This window comes from Barbus barbus (assembly GCF_936440315.1).
Source record: "Barbus barbus genome assembly, chromosome: 3".
NCBI classification, from domain to species: domain Eukaryota; kingdom Metazoa; phylum Chordata; class Actinopteri; order Cypriniformes; family Cyprinidae; genus Barbus; species Barbus barbus.
In genome coordinates, this window is record NC_136731.1 from 30,969,139 (window position 1) to 30,991,479 (window position 22,341).

Here is a 22,341-nt window from a genome sequence, read left to right on the forward strand (position 1 = left end):
TTCTTTTGTATTTTATATATTAATAAAATTACAATAAAACAACGTGGTAAGTTTGTATAATTTTAATTTGTTTAAAAATTATACTTGAATTTGTATATAGACTATATTTAATAATACTATTAAAATATAAAATGTTTCTATTTATTTGCTTACTTGTTTTGACAGTAGTGGCTATTAAGCCTTTCAGTGAAAATGTAAGGTAAATCTTCAACGAAAACTCTAACGTATGTCTTTAGTAAAACCTTATCTGGGCTGTGTTTCACAAAAGCAGTGTGAGTTTGGTGGCAATGATCTCTACAATAAACTTGCTCCCGATGCCTTTGGGAAATCCAACACTGCACTTGTTTTTTTTAATACACACATTTAAAACAAATGAATTTTCAGTGGTTCTTAACCTTTTGATTCCAGTGCCTTGTATTATGCAAGACAATATTTGTCAGTCCTGACCCTATCGAGTTTTGGTATTTCTGATGTAGTAACAGTTTCTTGTTTTTAATGTACAGAAACCAGGAGTGTCAATATTAAATAACTAAAATAATTCAGAATGACCATGGCACTCATGTTAACATTTTTAGATTTTTTTTTGTATGTAGCCATTTGATACTAAAGGCTTTTTAATTCACAAGAGTGATCATGGTCAGAGAGTGGTCATTCTGAAGTATTTTTTGATGGACTGTGATAAACCCTACACAGAGCACCTTGACCTTACAGCAGGACCTTGAGACACTCTCTCTACTATTGGACTTTGTTTGAACTAAAATAATTATTTTACAATTTGTGTTAATATATTTATGTGCCTTTTCTACTGTGTGATTTATTGGATAAGGTTTTTAAAAATAATATTATAACTCAATGGCAATTTCCTCATAGTTTCAATAAAAGTCTCAAAATATTTTTAGAGCTTGACAACTATATATATATATATATATATATATATATAAATTTTAAAGACGGTTCCTTGACTTTTGAAGATTTTAATTTCCATGATTTTCCAGGTCTACAATTTACACTTTGAAAATTTCTTCTTAAATAAAATGAGTTATTGAGGGAACAAATATAAATAAATGTCGGTTTTTATCTTAATTTTTAGTTTTAACTTCTTTTATTTTACATCATCTCAAGGTCTTGGAATTTTGCTCAGCTCCCTGGTTGAGAACCACTGCACAATTAACACATTTAGAAATAATTTTCTGAAATCCTTGAGTTCAAGTTTAGTTCTTTTTGAAAATGCATTCAAATAATTGCAGTGACCTTCAAAGTTATGAGGGTTTCAAAGGACTCATACGTTAAATAAAAAAATAACTTGATCCAAATGGTGCGTGTCATGCAAATTGCATGTAAGAAATGGCAAATATTTGATCTATGGCAGCTTTGAATGAAGCACGTTCTGATGTTTAGTCTCATAGTTTTTTTTTTGGTCTAAAAATAACATGCATTTAAAAACCAAAATAAAAAGGCATTTTGACACTAATATGCTGTCATAACATAAATGACTACAAAGAGTTTTTTTTTTCTGTCCTGCTATCAGAGGTCATTGCATGCAGGGAGTGCACACCAGACATTTTTGCCCTTCTAAGATTAGCAAGCGTGTGATCCTGCCTAATCCAACACAATCAGTACCGGAAAAGCGGTTTATCTGTTACCCAGCATCACCCTCAATATCTCATAAAATCTAAGTTAAGATGTCGCGTTTCACAATTCTGCGTGGTTAAACATCACCTTTTACATACACTTACATAAAAATAGCAGCACAACTTACCTACAAAGTGAACGCTGCTTAATATAAAATAGTGTAAACTCTGCAATAATCACAATAAATATACTGTTCTATTACAAGTTTAATAAGATACAAATCTTTTTAATACTGCATCCCTTATGAATACATGTGCATGTTACGCAAACCTTGAGTGAATGAGTCTGTTTCTCTTTAGAAAGACGGTTACATTTGGATAAAACACTGCACAGTATATCCATTTTTAAATATTTCAATAAATTAATAAGGTATTTGAGTTGAAATGGCAACCTAACCTGGGGCACAAATGTCACAAGGCCCCTTCAACCCACCCAGTGAAATTCGTAAAGACACAATGCATTTCCCTTCAGTAATAAATACATTTAATCACATAAAACTAAAGTAAAATGGGCTTGTTCAACATAAATATAAAGTACACAAATAAGTTAATTTAATATCACTCTTAATAAGATCATGAGCAACAAGATTTATAAATGCAACACAGCCTCAATGCAGTACCATTGTGGGACAGAACTGTCCATCCGCAAAGGCACAATGTTGTTCATGTGCGCCACTGTCTCTATTTCTCCTCATCAGTACTGCGAGGTAGAAGCCGTTTTTTGGGGGCCATGATCCAAACTAAGGCCACTGCTGCCGTGCCGTCCCCACTCTGTCTTGAGAAACATAAGAACGTGGCCCACAGGAACGCTGAACAGCCCATGAATGCTGTCCTCAGGTAGAGAGGCATCAGAACAAAATTCAGAAACTGAAAGAAAATACAGGTTAATCAACATAAATAGCGACTAGATGTGAAAAATAAACAATGTAATTTAAGAATATTGACAAAGCAAAGGATGAAGATGTGCTTATGGCACATTTATATGTGTATATATATTATGTGGTGACAGAATGTGGTTCTTACCTGCATGAATGGCCAGTACATCAGTCCAGTCTGAAATGTAAAAATATATCTGGACTATCAGCCATAAAAGATAGATGTTCTCAGTATCATTTTATAATATATGTATAACATTTATAACCTAATAAATGACAATTACATTTTATCCGTGGATTTTGTACATCATCTTTTATACGTGTTAAATCTTTTAGACTTTGACCTCTCTTTAAAGACCAAAGTTAAGATTGACACTTCCAAGTTGAGATATATATATATATATATATATATATATATATATATATATATATATATATATACACACACACACATTAGTGGTGTCAAACAATTATCAGATCCAAACCAAAATAAAAGTTTTTGTTTACATAATATATGTGTGTGTACTGTGTATATTTATTATGTGTATATATAAATACACACACATGTATATATATGAAGAAAAATATGCTAAGTTAATTTATTTAAAATATTAATATATCAATTATATGAATATAAATATAATATATATAATATGTATATAAATACGTGGAAATAATTTCAAAATATATACTGTACGTGTGTGTATTTATATATACACATAATAAATATACACAGTACACATTATGTAAACAATCATCTTTTATCATCTTGATGTGATCTTGACGTCAGTAGAAAATCTTGGCTCTAGAAGGACATGAAAGGTTCAGAAAGACTAGAGAGGTTCAAAACTTGAACCTTTGAAGGTCTTTTCAATTACTGTAATTATTTGATTTAAACTTCAGCAAATTATTCTCTGTAAAGGAGGTTGTTCATGGGCTAACCGGTAAAAGATGACTTCTTTTTGGTGGTTCTTCAAGGGCCTACCTACCTTGTATGTATTAAAAAACTTTTCTCGCCAGTCTGCAAATATGTCCTCTTTGCCCTCCAAGAAACTCACACCTGTGAACACAATGAACTGAGTGATTAAACAACCAAGTGTAATATATATGAGACTGTGACTGACATTAATGCAGTAGGCTACACCACCTGTGTAGAAGACACTGGTCGCCAAAGGCGAAGCAAAAGTTTGGTCCAAAAGCAGTTTGCGGAGAATCATACTGGCCGATCTTCCCGGGAAACGATGCTCTAAGGCTCGCAACCAGAAATAATTGAAGTTCCCATGAAAACTCAGCGCCACGATGGCCACGTTTCTCGTGTGCCTCCAGTCCATTTGTTCTCTCTGCGCGATCATGCACTGATGCACGAAATCCCCGCCGGCGAACAAGCATCCGTACAGAGTTACATTGCTTATCCAAGGCAATACCTTTGCTCTTTTGAAAAAAGATTTTCTCATGTTCAACAAAAAATAAATTGTTGTAGGCCTACTTCGTAACCTTTGCAAACTATGTCGACGGAGAGGAAACAAAACCGCAGTGACCTGACATTGACAGACGGCTATAAGCTCTTAAAATATGACCTTTTGCTCTTCAAGGTAAATGTTTAATTAAACTCTATTATTTCTAGTCAGTCCAGTACTATATTTTTTAAAAGGCACAATAAATGACAGATTAGTAGTTTGACAGCTCATTGTGAGTCTTCAGTTTCTAAACATTAGAAGAGCACTGCCAAATAAAACACAGATCAATCGAGTACTTGGGTCCAGTCCATCTTCTCTGACTGTAAAAGAGACAGCAAGGCAAAAATAAGAATTACGCTTCATTAATCCATTAGCAATTAAATGAAAAGGTTCCAGCGCGCGTTCTTCCAGTGTTCAGCAGTTCCCCGTCAAGCGCTCAAATCCCACATTAATCTGCCCGCGCGCTCCTGCGCCTGCATGGGTGGCGCGCGCTTAAATCTGATCTCTATGCAATAAAGATCGACCACATACTCAGTTAAACCACGCACTAGCTCTTATGTTCGTGCGATCAACATGTAACATATTTCATCTTTATTTGCTCTATAGCAGGGCTGTCCAAACTCGGTCCTGGAGGGCCGGTGTCCTGCAGAGTTTAGCTCCAACCCTAATTAAACACACCTGAAGCAGCTAATCAAGCTCTTACTAGGCATAGAAGCTTCCATGCAGGTGTGCTGAGGCAAGTTGGAGCTAAACTCTGCAGGATACCGGCCCTCCAGGACCGAGTTTGGACAACCCTGCTCTATAGCTAATGTAATGTGACATGGCTGTTTGGCATTGAGATGAGCTCATACTATAACTTCACGAACATGTGCGTAAATACGTAAAATTAATATGCGTAAACTTCCCAAAATATTGTTTTATTTGTCCTATACCTCTGGTTCTAAGAATATTCCTGGGTTTTTAGCAATGTGAGAGAATCGTTCATTTGAGTCGTATCTTATAACAACAGAAGTCTATTTCAAACATTTCAGATTAGTAAAGCAAATGATGAAATATTTGAATAACAGCAATTCTACAAATAAAAATTATTAAAAGTTGTTTACAACTTGTTTGTACGACAGTTTCATCAGCACACGAATCTCATTTGTTTTGGTGAATAGAATTAAAAAAAAAGCGAAAACTTTTCAACCAAAGTCATGACTCACTCATGTAGGCCTGGATTATTATTTTTTTATTTTGTATTTTTTTTTTTTTTTTTAGATTTTTATTCTTAAATTAGGCTACTATGTTTTATGAGCTCAATCACGGCGACAACAAACTGAACATGGACACTTTTCTTTTATTTAATCATAAAAAGCATGTGATTTTTATTTTTATTTATTTTTTATTGCAAGACAAAAAGAAAACAACACGAAACAGCACTGCATTGACATACAATAGCAAAGGAGAAAAAAAAATCAGTCAACAGTAAGAAAAATATCGCCATAAGCCTTAATAAACTTAAAGTTATTCTTATTGTTATCAATGTGTTTAAGAGATTTAACAATAAGTAAAATCTCTGCAGGAAAGACATCAATCTAGGTAAATGAGAAATTTGGTTTTATTAATAAAAAATTACAATGCAAAACAAAAAAATGAACAAGACGAACGATAGATTGCCACTTGAGATGTCAGAGACCACGTGATGCGGTAAAAGGGCTTTCGAACCAATTTTATTATTATTTTTTTTTTTTTGGCAACTAACTGTTCGAAAGAACCGATTCGGCTCCGACTCCACATCAGTTCACTGCAGGAGCTCACGAGACTGTATTTTGAATTTTTAATTTTTTATTAGGCTATGCCTTACATCAGAACAATACAACGAGAAACATATAAGTGTAAAAGAAACATAGAAAAAGATGAACAACATTAATATAATGAAACAGTGCCAGAGGACAGTAACAAAAAATAATAGACAAATAAATAAATAAAATTACAAACCTTTTTTTTGTGTGTGTTTGGGGGCTCACTTTATACAATAGCATACCTGCTTACAATATTATGAGTTCTAATAGCCTTTTTATTCGTGCAATTACACAGGACTTTACAATACAGCTTGAAATCGTTTATAAAATGAGAAAAGTTTGGTCTGGAGCCTGACCACTTCATTTTAGGAATATGAAACTTCCCCATTAAAATTAACTATTTTATGAAATATGCTTTATCTTTATCGAATCAGGAGTTCACGAGACTGTATTTTTTATTTATTTTTATTTTTTTTATTAACAAACAAATTACATGTATATAACAAACATTATACAAGCTCACGAGACTGTAAAGGGGGCGAGAGTCTGGGAATGTGTCGTCACAGCAGCAATGCATTCTGGGAATTTAGGTAACGGGAGCTACCGCGGAGACTGGATAATATAGTGAATATAGACGTTGATATTATTTAATGTTTCTATTATTCTACTTAAGATCGCGTTGGAGTGGTTAAGGCGTTACATCATTTGCCATAGCCCTTTGCACAGCCGGTGTGAAAAACGTGCTTTTTTCAGCCTTAGAAAGCTGAAAAACCAGAGATACTGCAGACAGATGCCATAAGTTAGCCCTTATCAGTGTCTGCATGAAATACCTCTGCTTTTTATTAACGCTGTTGATACAGTAAGCGTTAATCATTCAACGCGATCTTAATTTGAATCACATAGGCTAAACATAAAATAATAGCCTATAAAATGTCTACATTCACTACTGAACTCAGATTAAAGTTAAACTGAAACTTGGTAACAACTCAAATAAAATATGGCTTAATAATTGATCTCTGTAGATTTAATATATACAGTGATTTGCATTAAACTGTAAGCCCTCATAATACAAATAAAAGAAAATCATATATGGAAATATTATCTGTGGCAGCTCTTTGATCCCAGGCCACTTGTTTGTAAGGATTAAGTTTCATTCATTCATTTATTTGATCGTTTGTTCGGCATCTCTAATAATAATGAATCTTTGACTTGGTTCATTATTTATTTGCACAGCATCCACAATAAACATCGATTCAAAGCAGCTTACAGTAAGTTCTGTTACCTCTATAATGGCGTAATTCTTTACACAGAGCAGATTTACTGGGCTATGTGTGATATATAGCAATGCTAAACGATCCACTATTTAAGATCTAGCTATGTATTATCCCCTTTAAAAATAGGCATGGTTTTGCTGCTCTAATCAAAGTGTTTTAGCAGCTAGCCTGCAGTGAAGGAGACTGAATGAATATATGCAGCCTCTCAGACAAACCACAGAGCCATTTTATTATTTAAAGAGATATACTTATTAGTCCGTTTTATTCTAAGAGTATGTAAGATGGTTTTCAAAAAATATTAATAGTAAACGGTCGGCTTTTTTCTGTGGTGATTTGCGTGTGTTTACACTGTGTGCTCCTGAGCGGTACATAAAACATGGCGAAATCTGACGCGGCGTGACGTAGTTTGCCAAGCTACGTCAGCGTTGCCAGCGTGGAGCGGCATGACACCAGGAAGTAACACAATTCAATTGACTATACACATATCGAAGAGAGAGGAGACCCGAGGTGGATTTTTGTGCTTTTTGGATTTGCTTCCCTAAAATACACCGCGCGCGACGACGCACGGGGGACACACAGAGTCCCGGCGACTGGGTTTCAACGTTGCATGGATAAGCCGCCTGTGAAGGTAACTTAATGTAGAATAGCGCATATCATTCCCTGAAGGACTCGCTCTTTTGATTAAAGTGCAGGAAGCTTATTCACTGTCATTGCCATGGGGAGGATGATGCGGAGCTAAACCGGATTCATTTGTACCGAGTATTTGCTGCTAGTGCGTAGAGCTTGATGCTCGCCGTCTTGTGTTAATACGTGGTGGTCTGCAAACCACTTTCATGTGCAAGTTTGATCCAGATGTGTGTTTGAATCAATTGTGTTGCAAAATGAAGTGTTGTGTGTGAGCAGGATGCGCACGAGGACATGACATTCAATTTTTCAATGTCTGGACAAGGTGGACGTACCAGATGTGTGCTAGTGTATTGAAATGAGCCTTGTCATCCGACAGGTTTTCGTCTTTAACACGCCTCACATCCTGAATATCAGGAATTATAAGTGTAGAGCTGATAAAGAAAGAATTAAGACAGCACTTAGACAGGCTTATTTTACACTAATTAGAACAGTGTTTGTCAAGTCTGCAAATAGTGTTTATGTTATTTATTTTGTGCTTGAATGTATAAGTATCACAAAAGGACAGAGGCCTAAATGTTTTCTCGTCTCTCATAGTCAGCGAAAGTGCCCTACAGGTGAAATACGATGAGTTTTGTTAAAGCCTGAGGAATCATTTTATTTGTGACGAGTAATGTGATATACAGTCATTGTCATCAAGTTTGCGAGTTCTCCAGTGTTTCAGTGCAGTGCCCTTCAAGGATAACCATATATATTTACTGTGTAATTGTAGATGATGGACCCTACACTTGCTGAGATGGGAAACCATCTCTCTGATGCCATGAAGATTTTGGAAAGTGGAAAATTGTGAGACTTCACCTTTCATATTACCATATTTTCAGAAATCGCATTTAAAATGCCAGTATTAAGCTATCTTTATGTTATGTTGACAGTATGTCCATAGTTTAGTTTCCCATAATATAATAACAAAATTACAATGCAAAACAAAAAAATTAACAAGAAGAACAATAGATTGCCACTTGAGATGTCAGAGACCACGTGATGTCGTAAAAGGGCTTTCAAACCAATTTTATTATTTATTTATTTATTTTTGGCAACTAACTGTTGACACAATGACATGACATAATATAATGTTGTTTGGATGTATTCAGGGAATCTGAACAAGGCAAAGAAAGAAGAAAGTTGAGTTGGAAAGACATTCCAGGACCCTTGCAAGGAGAGTGAGTGAGACGCCAATACTGTAAATCACAGTTTAAATTTAAACTATGTCTTGTCTTGCGCTGTAACTCTACCCTGTTTATTTCTAAGGTAGTTTGTGGGGTTTAAAGTCAGTCGAAGGCCTTTCTTATCCTTTTTCCATATTTTTCTGACAGTGGACAGGATGTTGTCAGCATACTCCAGCTTGTCCAGAACCTGATGCATGGAGATGATGACAAGCAGGGCCATCGGTAGGTCACAGCACGCTCGCTTTGTCTTCCTAAAGCCAAGAAATGAATCCCTTGAGAATTATGAATAGGTTTACAATAATAAAAGATATTAAAACTTTTATTCAACAAGGTCAAGGATGCATTCAATTAATCAAGTGATTGTAAAGACTTTTGTAATGTTATCAAAGATTTCTATTTGAAGCAAATGCTGTTCTTTTGAGCTTCCTATTCATCAAAGTATCCTGAAGAAAAGTATCACAGTTTCCACAAAATTTTAATCTTGTTTTCAACATTGATAACGTTAAGAAATATTTCTTGAGCAGCAAATCAGCTTATTAGCATGATTTCTGAAGGATCATGTGACACTGAAGATGGTGCTGAAAATTCAGCTTTGACATCAAAGCAATAAATTACATTTTAAAACCTATAACAATAGAAATGTTATTTTAAATTGTAGTAATATTACTGTTTTGCGCCATTTTTGAGCAAATATATGCAAGCTTTCAGAGCATACGAGACTTCTTCCAAGAAAATTTTACAAAAAAATCTTACAGACCCAAATTTTGAATGGTGGTATATGCTTTAGTAGCATCAGGTCTATTAGATATTACTTGTAGAACAAAATGGAAAAATCTCTTGAAGAAAAGTCTCTTTGTGTAATGCCGTAGGCCTTATTTTACTGATTAACCAAACCTATGCTGAAATAGTCTTTAGGGTTGGTCTACAAATTGACGTCAAGACCCAACAGCTCCATTATATTGCACTCAGAGTGTGTGTAAACCCCTCTGCATGTGTCATAAATCTATGAGCGTCTGTTTAGCAGGATGCAGTATGTCGGAGAGCAGGGACACATGGCTCTATTGGGACACAGTCTGGCTGCATATATTTCTGTCTTGGAACGAGAAAGATTGAGAAAGCTGACCACACGCATCCTGTCAGATACCACACTCTGGCTCTGCAGGCTTTTCAGGTATGCTCAAGTTTTCTCAGTGATCTCATGTGGTTTCGGGGGTTTCTCTTCTCCGTGTCATACAAACACTTTTTAGTGATTTAAAACTATTTATAGAGATGTGTGTTAGAGCATTAATAATAGGCTCCACTTTTGGTTCACCTCAGCAAATTTTATTGGCAGTGTCTTCACTTGAAAAGCTTAAGCAGCAAAACATTGAGCTTTTCATTAGAACAATGACAGATTTAATGCTGAATAAGACTGGACAAGGGGAATCTTTGTCTCAGTCTGTTTTTTCAGTGTGCACCTATTATCACACAGATGGGTCATTCTTTGAAATAGGTGCTTTTATAGTTTTATAAGATGATTTTTGAAGCAAATTACTATATGGTTTAAGTATTTTGTTTAAGGATCCACTGATTTTACAGTCTTGGCTGATACCAATAAGCAAATAATTAAGTTAATATAATGTCCGATAACCAATAAATGGCCAGTATTGAAATTCTATAGTATTGTGTCAAAAAAACAAAATGAAATGAAACACAAACTAAAACATTTAGACATCATAACGTTATAATGAACAGAATGAAAATGAAAATCCATTTTGAGATTTGCTAAAGATTACATTTAAGATATTTCAAACTTAATTATTTTTCATAGATATGAAAATGGCTCAGCATATTATCATGAAGATGACCGTGAGGGCCTGGTGAAGGTGTGTCTGTTAACTATTAATACTCATTATGAGGACTACGCTACAGAGGGCTTTACATTGCTCAGCCCTAAACATCCTGTGATTTACCAAAGTGCTGCATGCAGATCTGGCCTGGGACAACATCTCTGCAGCCAGGTACAATGTCACCTCCACGTCACATGTCAATGCTGCAGGATCTGAAATGTTTCACATTACCTCACTATATCAAAAAAAATGTTTATGTGTAGTGGATACTGCTTGCTTTGATTAGACACCTTTTTGTATTTGCTTTTCAGCTGGGACTGCCTCTGTCAAGTCTTTGTATTGTGCCATGTAACACCATGTTTGGCTCCTTGCACCAAATGGTAGGAAGTTGTGTTTTGGTAGATAAATTTAGAATTTATTTATGTTTTTCAAAAGAATGTTTCTTGGGCTCACCAAGGCTGCATTTATTTGACCAAAAACACAGTAAAAACAGTGATATTGGTAAATATATTGCAATTTAAATGAACTATTTTAATATATTTTAAAATATAATTAATTCCAATGATTGCAAAGTTGAATTTTCAGCAGCCATTACTTTAGTCTTCAGTGTCATATGAACCTTCAGAAATCATTCTGATATGCTGATTTGACCGTTTTTAAGGTAAATAGACAACAGTTACAATACAAACAGTTGTATTTAGAAATTGGTTTAGCCTGACTGATCTATTTTAGAATTTGTCTAGTATTAACCTTAAATGTCAGTTTTGATAATTGTATGACTTTTGTTATTTAATGTGTTTTCACCATGAAGATAGCCTTGCTGCTGACATGATGGCGTTAAAAAAATGAAATAAATAAATAAATATGCTAGGGTGCTGCTCAAACAATTGGTATCAAAGTTAAAAACAGTTGTGCTACTTAATATTTTTATTAAAGCCGTGATGCTACTTTTCAGGATTCTTTGAATAGAAAGTTCAAAAGAACTGCATTTATTTGAAATAGAAATCATTTGTAACATTATACATGTCTTTACTGTCACTTTTGATCAATTTGATGAGTCCTTGCTGAATAAATAAAATTTTTAAAAGAATATATATTTTTTTAATCTTACTGCCCCCAACATTATATTAAACAAAGTAAAAAAAATAACAAGGTATTTGCCTTTGTGCATATACAAAACACTACAGACAGACACGTGTAACACATTAAATCGAAAGACAAATTAAATGGACATTCTTTGTTCAGAAAAGTGCAAGTAACGACAGTTTTGATACAATTCATAGAAAATGTGTTGAAATGGTGTGTTTTTCACTAACTTTTCTTTTCACAGGATGTTGCATTGCTTGACAAGCTCATCAGAGATGATCGTGAATCAGGGAAGCTTCCGTTGCTGTTGATAGCGAATGCTGGTCAGTTCGCTATTAGACCTTATTTATTCAAGCAGTATAGTTTTTGCAAGCATTTGTTGGTTGTCAGTTTTGCATGCAATCATTAATAATTTTATCTCTCAGGAACGCCAGGTGCAGGTCACACAGACAAACTCAGTCGTCTGAAAGAGCTCTGTGTTCAGTACAATATGTGGCTCCATGTGGAGGGGTTGGTGTTAGCTGGTCCTGTTTTTGTAGTACTTCTTTTACTTGATTTACTGTAATGCATTTTTAAAAAAAAAACAGATTTGGTGTTCATAGTTAATATTCATCATAGTATAAATTGATTTTCTGTGCCATTCTTTCAGGGTGAATTTAGCAACACTTGTTCTTGGTCAGGTCTCTTCTACTGTCACGGTATGTTGTGGGGTTTTTTGGGACAAATATGCCCGGATTTGTTTCCTTTCGTAAAGTATGTGCTATTATTTTCTTCCTCTCTCTATCAAGGCTGCCACCAAGTGTGATAGTATGACTTTAACTCCAGGCCCGTGGTTGGGCCTGCCGGCTGTGCCTGCTGTCACCCTTTACAGACATGAGGATCCGGCCCTGGTAAATTGGACTGTTATTTTAAACACCAGTCATCATTTTACAGCATGTAAAATGAAATGCAGTTCAAAGATATGACTACTGTGTGCAAAAACCTGATGCTAATTATTCTCCATGCCGGTTGGGGGCAGTCTCTCGCAGCAGGTCTGACCTCTAGCCAACCAGTGGAGAAGCTTCGGGCTTTGCCTCTCTGGCTGTCCCTTCAGTACCTTGGGCATGATGGGATTCTACAGAGGATTAAGCATGCCTCGCAGCTAGTGAGTACCCTGCCAACTTCATTTAGATAATCTGACACATTGTACTTTAAACGCAAGAATTACTCTGACCTTGTTGGAAATTGATCTGTTTCCCTGTAGAGTCAACAGCTGTTGGAGCATTTGAAGACACTGGCTTCAATAAAAACCTCGGTAGGTGAACTTGTCTTCATCCATTTAGTCTTTTAGTGTTACATCATAATCACCACAAAAAAGAATGTGAATCGAAAGGATTTTGAAGCTTCTGCATATCAGTATTTCCTATGTCCTGGGATGGTGTTGCTTCCTTCATTTAATAAATGGATAGTTCACCCAAAAATGTCTTTATTCTTCCCATGTTGTTCCAAACACATATAACTTACTTTCTTCCAAGGAACACAAACAAACACACAAATGTTTAGAGGAATTTCACACTTTTCATACTTGCATATAATGAAAATAAATGGGGACTGGACAGAGATGCTCCATAAAAGTGGTCCATGTGATTTGGGACCTATATTCCAAGCCATACGTTAGTTTTGTGTGAGGAACAAATTGAAATACAAGACATTATTCACGTATCAGCTTCCCTCAAATGACACCACAAAAAAATGTTTGGTAAGAGTATTAACTTAAATAACAACTATTTTTTTTTTTTTTCATTCACTGAAATAAAATATAAAAAGTAGAATTAAACTTAAAAACTTGAAAATGTGAAATGTTGCCTCAACTGAAATAAAAATATGCTTAAATTGAAATGCTAACATTACTATAACTGAAATATATGTAAATGAAAGTTAAATAGAAAAATACAAAAAACTAATGAAAGACTCATGTGACAATTACTAAAACTAAAAAACTATACAAATAAAAGCTAATTCAAAATGCTAATATGTAATAGATTTGTATATGAATAATACTGAAATATCACTGCTGTATGGCAAAATAATAACACAAGTTGACTACTTTTAGGATTTTAAATTTTTTTTATTATAGTGCTTTTTTATTTTGGATTTCGACAGCCCCAGTTCCCATTCGCTTTACATGGGAAAGAACAGTCACAATATATATTTAAAAAATCACCTATTGTGCTCCACAGAAAAAAAAGAAAGCTTTGGAGTTACTTGAAGGCAGATAAATAATGACAATTTCCAACTTTACCTTTTTTTGGTGAACTATCCCTTTAAAATCTCTATGACATCATCAGCACCTGGCAGGCATTTCTGCCACTTACAAAAAGACAGACAGTATCACCGTGTTAAAATATGTCAGCTGAAAATATTAATACATAACACATTTGGTAGCTTAATGACACAACTCTTTGCACTTTATCTGGCAGGTTCTTGAAATGTTTTCTTTTCTATCTGTCAGTGGCCCACTTTTTCCTGTCACTCAGAGCATGTAGGCTAAAACCTTAAAAGCAAACACCTCTGTTCTGTGTCGCCACCATTAGGATATCCTTGACAGTGAGGTGTCTCTCATCGAGGCTTTGCGCATGGTAAAGAGCAGAGTGTTCGTCATATGTATGTTGGCGGTGCGGTTTGTGACCGTCAGCACTGTGTGCAGCTCTTATAATGTATACATAGTGTGGTAGTGAGCGTGGGTGCCTTGGTTTCAGGATGTGGTGTCTCATTCCCGGGTCCCTCCCATCTCCGGGGGCTCGCTGCGGGACGTGCTGGGCTCTCTTATACTCTCTATTGTAGGTGGGACCAACCCTCTGCCTGCTTGATCCCACTCCACTCCTTCTCCCTTTCACTTGCGCTGTTTCTCCCCTGTGCCCTCCCTCACCATGTCCACCCATAAGTGCTGGTGCTCAGTTTGAAGGCTTTTATTTGTGTAAAGGCCTGCCAGTGCTACAGGCATGTGCAAAAACATTTGAGAAATGTCACTTCACAGAGCTTGATGACTCGTTGGGCATCAATGCTGGACCTCGCTTTGGAGCAATGATGCAGCTTCATGGGAATTGAGCAGAATTTATTAAAATGGCCCTTGAGAGAGATGGAGCAAAATTAAGTGGTGATGTTCCTGTGTGTAATACTAACACGTTTGTTCAAAATAAAGTTATTTATATGATAGCTACAACTACATAGCTAAAACAGGAACCACATTACAACATTTATTTAATGTTTTTTAAGATATTCAAAGAGGTAGAGACACTTGGTGATATTTATAAGGCTTCATTTCCTTAATTTATGTCAATGGTGGTTAGACATTTGTTCATGAAAATGTCCATTAGTCATGAAGGAAGCATTGTTTGATAATTCTAATAATGGGCATTTGTCCTGTAATTTAACAACATAAGCTTTTCTTAGTTATAACAAAGGTTCCAGCATCATAAAGACATTCCAGCAGCGCTAACGCATGAGTTTAGGTCATATGCCACATTGTCTAGATTGACCTGTCTAACTAGTAGCTAGCAAACAAAAAGCCTCTCCATGACATTGCATCACAACATTTAAATACTCAACCAATTTCACAATAACATGATAGTGCTCACAGCATGACATTAAGGCCTCCTGTAGTGAATGCTCATGTGTGTAACAGGTATTTTGAGACCCCGTCCCCACCCTCTGTGTCTCTCTGATGTTTGTAGGTGGAGGATGAACTGAATTCTCCTGTGGTGGTGTTCAGGTTTTCCCAAGACAACAGCGCTCGTAAGTTTCCTTTTCTTGCTGGTGACAAGTGACTGAAATTAGATTTATATTCCAGTTTTAAATGTGCATCTGATTACAGATAGCCTACGAGGGATTACACAAGTTTTGTATTTTAAAGAGAACCAGTTCTTAGGAGGAATAATTTGCTATGAAAATTAGAGATTAGACTGTACATAAATTGAAATCTACATGTCACGCTAATACACATTACATAGTACATACATATAGTCATGCAATTCTGATGTTGTTAACATTAACAGATTGAGAACAAAGTATATCAGTAATAATAATTTGCACGGTTTGATGTGACATGAGCTAAGTGTTCGTTAAATTTAATCACCGTTGGTAGCGCAATTCACTGTAAAACTTTGGTCAGAACAAATGTGGCAGACTTGTAACTTACTCGTTCAGATTATCTGTGATTCCGAAGTACAGTTTCCATACCGGTGCGGTGACTGACAGCCACACATACATAGGGTGACCAGATTTCTCATGGTGGGATATGGGACGGGTGGGCAAGGAGTGGGCAATATGACCACGATATATAACAAAGCAGCAAATTACAAACCATAAGACAAGTACAATAGAGATACAAATTAAATAAACTTTTTCAAATACATTAGGTTTATGTAACGTATATATTTATTTAACATCTTTTGTTTCATTAATATTAATGACACAGATAGGCATTTAATACGGCTGCTGTCCCATTAAAACTGAATGCATGGATGTAATATACTGACATGACTGTAATGTCTGGTTTTCACCCACCTGTTTACGATCACTTAAGCCGTAACCGACTGTATTTATGATTTGACAATTCAGGCGCAAGGAGAACTGATCGCACGCTAGCTTCTTTTGTGTGTCATTCAGTGTGATTTCGCCTATCCCGCCTTTACTTACTGCAAGTTAATCGATAACAAATTGTGATTGGAATAACGATTTTGTTGTAAAACAAGTTTGGCTACCTTTTAAATAGGCTGTTATCGCATGACAGAACATTACTACTACTAGCTCTGATCATTCAGTCAAAAAAATTTGAAATACGGGACAAAACGTGATTATTATTTTTTTTCAAAATAAGTTGGGACACTAAAAATAGAGCTGAAATATGGGACTGTCCCGGGAAAAACGGGATGTCTGGTCACCCTACACATACACAAACATTAAACATTTCACATAAAACATTAGATCCGTGCTGAGGAGCCATACCGGTGCATCACCCACGTTTAGAAAATAACTCCGCAAATAATTGTAATTGTAGGTTTCAAACAGAGATGGCGACAAAGAGGCAAAACTTACAGACTGCAGCTTTAAAGTGGCAGTAAAGACATTTGTCACAAAAGATTTTGAATGCTGTTCTTTTTTTAACCTTCTATTCATCAAGGAATTCTGAAAAAATGGATTTCTACAAAACAATTATGCATGTATATACTAAGAGATATTTACTAAAATCCACAAAACTTTCATTTTCAGCCTCAAGTGGTGGCTCAGTAGAAGGCTATCTTGTGGGGGAAAGAGATATCCTTGATGCCCTTAACAGATGGGTAAATGCTTCTCTTACTCACAATGTATTTTGAGAAATAAGTAGGCTGAGCATTTATAACATAAGTGCCGAGATCATTTTCTTACAAATGAGTGACCTGACCGCTTTGATCTGATTTGACAGTTGGGTGAGCAGTTGGCGCAGCAGGTTCCCCTAAGTGGTGTGGATGTGGTCGAACTGGAAGATGAGGGCACATGTGTTCGCTTCAGCCCCCTCATGACTGCTGCAGGTAAGACATTTGGGAGATAATTAAATCTGGAATGCTAACACGATGTTCAGGCCCAAGCCATACTGACTTAAGAACTGGAGGCTTACATGATGGAGCTAATTATAAATTTAAGAAATCATTGGTTATGTGTAAGCTCTAGACCAGGGGTGTCAAACTCAGTTCCTGGAGGGCCACATCCCTGCAGAGTTTAGCTCCAGCCCTTATTAAACACACCTGATTCAGCTAATCACGTCCTTCAGGGTTATTTGAAAAATACATGGTTTGTGTGTTGGAGCAGGGTTGGAACTAAACTCTGCAGGGCTGCAGCCATGTAGACATTTTAATAAGCCTATATTAAATTGGTGCAAGAAAGAAATCTGAAGAAATTGGCTAGATGGATTTCTGACATTTTTGTTTAAATATTTTTCACAAATAAATAAATAAATATAGAGAGGGGGGAGAGAGAGAGAGGACAGAAAAATATTTCAGCAAAAATAGGGGCTTGAGTGGACTATTCTCTGTTCTTAGTTCCATAGCCCGCAAAAATATAAAAGTGTCATTGATTTTATGCCTTGTCAGTTGTTTTGCAGTGGTGAGACCCAATTCATGTTAACATGTTTATGCTAACAGTGCTGTATATGTGTGTAGCTCTTGGCACTCAGGAGAATGATGTGGCTGCACTGGTGGAGAAGCTGGGAGAGATGATTCCAGTGCTGAGCTGCACCCTACTCTTCAGACAGGACTTCAAGGATGAGGTTCTACAACAAGCTTCACTCTCGTACATTGAGGACCAGAGCTGGCCTGGTCTTGGAGGTGTGAGGTAAGACTCTTGAGTCAAACCTGCATCAATTTACTACACATTTTACATTAAATTCATGCATTTGATGGACGCCTTTATCCAAAATGCATTTGAGGTATACATTTAGTCAGCTTTGTGCTCTTTGGAAATCGAAAACGTGACACATTCTTCCAGCTGAGCTAAAAGGATACAGTGACCCTAATATCCTCTATTCCTCACTCGAAGAAGGAAACTTGCATTGTTGTAAGTGTCCACAGTGTTATATAGGTTATTTTTGTTTGTTGTTTGTTTTTTAAAAGGTATGAGCCCAGAACCACAGACCTGGATGAAGACAAGAGACAACACTGGGTGGAGAAGATCAACAGTGACTTGCTTAAGAAGCTGATGGAGCTGGATACTGACCTGTACTTCTCTGATGGTAAAATGCTGACAGTCTTATGATTGATAGTTGTAGAATTGGTGTAATTCACATGAACACTGTGACCTCCAAACTTCTGTCTTGTGTACAGGTCCTGAGTTTTGTGAGGAGAAAAACTGCATATTCATTGGTATGGCAACAGAAGACCTGGATGTGGCAGAGTTGGTGGAAACTATAGTATCTTTTGGAAGAGACATTGAGGAAAGTGGAAAGGTTTGCAATTACTTTTTTTGTTTTGGACAGGTGTTTAATAATTGAAGCAGAAAATTAAAAGCAGAAACATAAGAAGATATAATGCATCTGTGTATGTTTGTGACTAGTTGTTTGAGAACATGACGGAGGTTGTTAGAAGAGGCATACAGGAAGCTGAGCAGCAGCTTCAGAAAGCAAATGAAGAGAAACTTATGGAGGAGGTGAGTGTATATGTTTAGGCGAACGGTGGGGTCCAAAAGTCTGAGGTAACAAGATCTCATTCAAACCTGTAAAATAAACCAAAGAAACTTTATGGCACAAAATGGTCAAGAAATATTTAAAGGGGTCATGAACTGTCGTTGTTTTTTTATTTTGTACTCTGAGGTCGATTTATAATGTTATCAGGATTTTTACATCATAAAACATAATTTAGAAGTAATAGGCTATTTTCTTTCCTATTCTTTTCCCCCCTCATCAGAACTCTGTCTGAATAGGTATGGTGGATTGTAGGGCTGTGCAAATAATCGCATGCGATGATCATGTGCATCTTGTCAGTAAAGCCAGTTCTGTGATTTAGTAGTAATTCTCCATCACCTGCTTTCAGATGGAGCAGCATTTACTATACAGAGCCGTAGTTCACTGACAAGCTACGCAATATCGCGTTCATTATTGGCGATGTATCACCTGTGATAATGAACGCAATATTGCGTAGCTTGTCGGTGAACTACGGTTCTGTGTAGTAAATGCTGCTCCATCTGAACTACTGTAGACTTGGACATAAATGCCCACTGCTATGATTGGGTGTAAAATGAAGTGAACAAAGGACCAAATTCTTACTGAAGCGGTCTGGCTCTTCATTAAAAATAAAATTCATCCAGTCTTTCCTAATGTTAGGATCAGAAGGAAGGCGATGTAAAGACTGTTTTTCCACAGCGTGGCACTGCTCAACGCCTTTTTGTCTTCAGAGCCATCTTTATCGGTTTCTGAGTAGACCTGCGTTTGCCTCCTCTCATAAAAAAATACATGTGTGAATTGGTGGGCGGGGCTAATCAGGCAGCGATGTAGAAGCAGGTGTTGATCTTCTGAAGAAGGGGTTTAGAAACACTATTATATCAGATTATATAGATTTGTATATTTCACAAGCTGTCATTTTGGCAGTTTAGCTAAATTATAAGCTGTTTTTAGACTAATGAGAAAGATTTGAGTTCTGAAACGTACAGGATGTTTTTATAGTACAATGACCTCTTATATGTCAAACGATCAAGGGAATTTGGGTTTCTCAGTTCATGACCACTTCAAGTTTTAGTTTTTTCTTTCACTTGATTTATAGGTCAAATATTTTAATATGTGATATTTTGCATGTGACTCATGTGGGATTATGATCAAGACAAACCAAATACTAAAACATTCAGAAATTAATTTTTCATTTCAACAATGCTGGTTATATAATTTTAATAAATAATTTTCTGATGAAATCATTAAAAAAACTTTACTTTTCAGGGTGTACTTCGACAGATCCCTCTGGTGGGCTCTGTGCTTAACTGGTTCTCCCCAGTTCAGGCATCTGTCAAAGGAAAAACTTTCAACCTATCTGAAGGTATAGATGTTTTAAAGTTTGTAATGCACAAAAATATTAAACAAATATCAGTTTAATGGTAATTTTCAGGTTTTTATAGCATCTATTTTGCCTCCATAGGTTGTCTGGACAGCACCGAGCCTGTTTATTCTATAAAAGCCCAGATGAATAAAGAAGCTTCCCTCGATTCCCCCAAGTCCGTCACCAAACGCTTTCCAGGTAAAGGTAACATTTTGATCTAAGATCAGTGTGACCCTAATTAGACTTAATTACTTCGTGTCCACAAAAAAATAATTAAATCACATTTGGTCTTTCATTGATGTTTACAGAACTCTCAGGTTAATCAAACCATGTGATTCACAGGCCAAAAACTCTTCCGGCGGCACGGAGCAGGCTTAGACTCTGTCAGTGATACCAGCTCTGTCAGCCAGCTCGAAGAATCGTTCAGGGAAACGGCACCCGTGCAGGCCAGTGATGCGGAGGAGGCAGAGGTCCCTCAGGAGCATCATGTCCACATAGTAGAGGAAACAGCTTTGTCAGACCAGCGTGTACCTGAGGGACAAGAGACAGAGAGTGTAGACACCCTTAGATAAGACCACTCCTAAAGGGATGTCCCAGAGGTTGGCTTTGACTCACGGAGGAATAAACATCCGTGACCTTGATGCCTTGAGCATTTGCTCACTCTTGAAATTAAGGAAAGAAGCAGCTTTAAATGCAAATAACAAAACACTGGAATTTCATGGAAATAATGTTTGAATATACGTCCCTTTTTCTTACGTAATCTTAGTTGCACATTTTTAAGGTTTGGTTAATCATATTATAGGGTCTCCTCACAGTTCTTTATGTGCACTACCAGTATATCCTTCCATAATGGGTGACACAGCCGTTACGTTTTGGTTTTGGACGCTTATCTTTGTCATCTATAGGCTGTCTGACAGGTTTTTCTGATCCTTTTCCACACATTATTTACACAACGAAAGGGCTATTGTGGCCTTGCCGTCATGTACATTAATGTCAAAATGTCTTGTTTGCCAAAAGCTGGTCTTGCTTCATGTACACTCCACAGGCAGACATGTGAGAAAGAAGGTTGATCATCGAAGACTCATGCAGCCGTTTCTAATCAAACGATAGCCTTATTGCACTTTTATGTACAGAATATCACACTTTAATCAGAACAGCAGAATATTTATTTATTCTATAAATAATTATCTTGGAGGGCATTAGGCTATTTAGAGATAAGTAACATTTGGTATATGTCTAAAATAAGTTTAAATCAAACAGATATCCATCCAGCACTTTTGGCTTTACCAATAGTGAAATGATTATTATATACTGTTCTCACTGTGAAGAATATTTCAGAGATGTCTCTTTTGAGCAATTGTTACATTTTTGGATGTGTATGAAGGCTAAATATACTGTACTGAAATGAAGATCCTTATTTGTTGTTTACACCAATGTTAATTGTTTTATCACATACAAAAAAAAAAGCTTTGTTATTGGGGAATTGTAGTTTAATTTAGCATATGAATATTGTGTGAATTATTCATGAGTAAATTCACTACAGCTAGAACACATCCATCCATATTTTTTGGGGCACAAAGTGCTCTTTTCGTAACTGTGCTTCCTTACTGAGTAATGTAATTGTAGATCTGCTCATCTTTTCAAAATGATGCTGTCTTAACTGGTGCAATAAATCATTGGGTTTTTTTTCTTTGGGGGAGATAAGTGCTGACTTGAAATGTGTCAAAAGTAAGAATTGAGTGGTTTTTATAATTACAATTTTATTTTACAATGAGCAGTTATGTAACTGACAATAAAGAAAATGGTACTAAAACAAAAATAAGAGCTTGGAGGGTTTTTTTCTTTTCTTTTGAAAACTCTGTCCTGAACTTCTAATGGTAACTTTTACATAATTTAAGCAGTTAGTTAAAAACTGGTGCTTTATCACGTCATCAAAAGCCTTTAAAGTTAAGCGTCACGTACATTTTAAAAGCCCATTTAAACCCTTCGAATACATTTTTACACAATTTAGTTGCGGTGAA

The 22,341-nt window shown here is 36.1% G+C and overlaps 2 protein-coding genes across 6 annotated transcripts; one reads left to right on the top strand and one right to left on the bottom strand.

The window, feature by feature from the left end:
- Window positions 1–960: 960 nt before the first annotated feature.
- On the bottom strand, window positions 961–4,420 carry LOC306854261 (mpv17-like protein). Its single transcript, XM_079392126.1, has 4 exons — window positions 3,654–4,420; window positions 3,496–3,566; window positions 2,655–2,684; window positions 961–2,498 (listed from the first exon to the last, which is right to left on the bottom strand). The coding sequence occupies exons 1-4, from the start codon at window positions 3,958–3,960 to the stop codon at window positions 2,313–2,315; spliced, it is 594 nt and encodes a 197-aa protein (XP_079248252.1). The 5' UTR covers window positions 3,961–4,420; the 3' UTR covers window positions 961–2,312.
- Window positions 4,421–7,419: 2,999 nt separating this feature from the next.
- Window positions 7,420–22,130, top strand: LOC306859507 (pyridoxal-dependent decarboxylase domain-containing protein 1). Of its 5 annotated transcripts, none has more exons than XM_079400556.1 (24): window positions 7,420–7,649; window positions 8,418–8,491; window positions 8,797–8,865; window positions 9,019–9,093; window positions 9,893–10,042; window positions 10,682–10,871; window positions 11,012–11,080; window positions 12,031–12,109; window positions 12,212–12,296; window positions 12,436–12,484; window positions 12,575–12,676; window positions 12,805–12,930; window positions 13,030–13,080; window positions 14,360–14,404; window positions 15,500–15,560; window positions 17,037–17,107; window positions 17,230–17,335; window positions 17,963–18,134; window positions 18,413–18,531; window positions 18,623–18,744; window positions 18,852–18,944; window positions 20,224–20,320; window positions 20,420–20,518; window positions 20,663–22,129. In XM_079400556.1, exons 1-24 carry the CDS (start codon window positions 7,629–7,631, stop codon window positions 20,890–20,892), a joined length of 2,355 nt encoding a protein of 784 aa, XP_079256682.1. In that variant the 5' UTR covers window positions 7,420–7,628; the 3' UTR covers window positions 20,893–22,129. The 5 variants fall into 5 exon arrangements, with proteins under 5 accessions (XP_079256682.1, XP_079256681.1, XP_079256684.1 ...); XM_079400555.1 differs by lacking the exon at window positions 14,360–14,404 and adding an exon at window positions 14,525–14,605; XM_079400557.1 differs by having other exon boundaries at window positions 7,438–7,649; window positions 9,896–10,042.
- Window positions 22,131–22,341: the final 211 nt, after the last annotated feature.

What these genes read in the sequence shown, in the direction of transcription:
- LOC306859507 (XM_079400555.1), top strand. Translation starts at nt 7,629, where the DNA reads ATGGATAAGCCGCCTGTGAAG. An exon ending in GCTGTTGATAGCGAATGCTG is followed by an intron (nt 12,110 to 12,211) that starts GTCAGTTCGCTA and finishes TTTATCTCTCAG; the next exon opens with GAACGCCAGGTGCAGGTCAC. An exon ending in AACTTTCAACCTATCTGAAG is followed by an intron (nt 20,321 to 20,419) that starts GTATAGATGTTT and finishes TTGCCTCCATAG; the next exon opens with GTTGTCTGGACAGCACCGAG.
- LOC306854261 (XM_079392126.1), bottom strand. Translation starts at nt 3,960, where the DNA reads ATGAGAAAATCTTTTTTCAAAAGAGCAAAGGTATTGCCTTGGATAAGC. An exon ending in AGTTTTTTAATACATACAAG is followed by an intron (nt 2,685 to 3,495) that starts GTAGGTAGGCCC and finishes TTTACATTTCAG; the next exon opens with ACTGGACTGATGTACTGGCC. An exon ending in TGTACTGGCCATTCATGCAG is followed by an intron (nt 2,499 to 2,654) that starts GTAAGAACCACA and finishes ATTTTCTTTCAG; the next exon opens with TTTCTGAATTTTGTTCTGAT.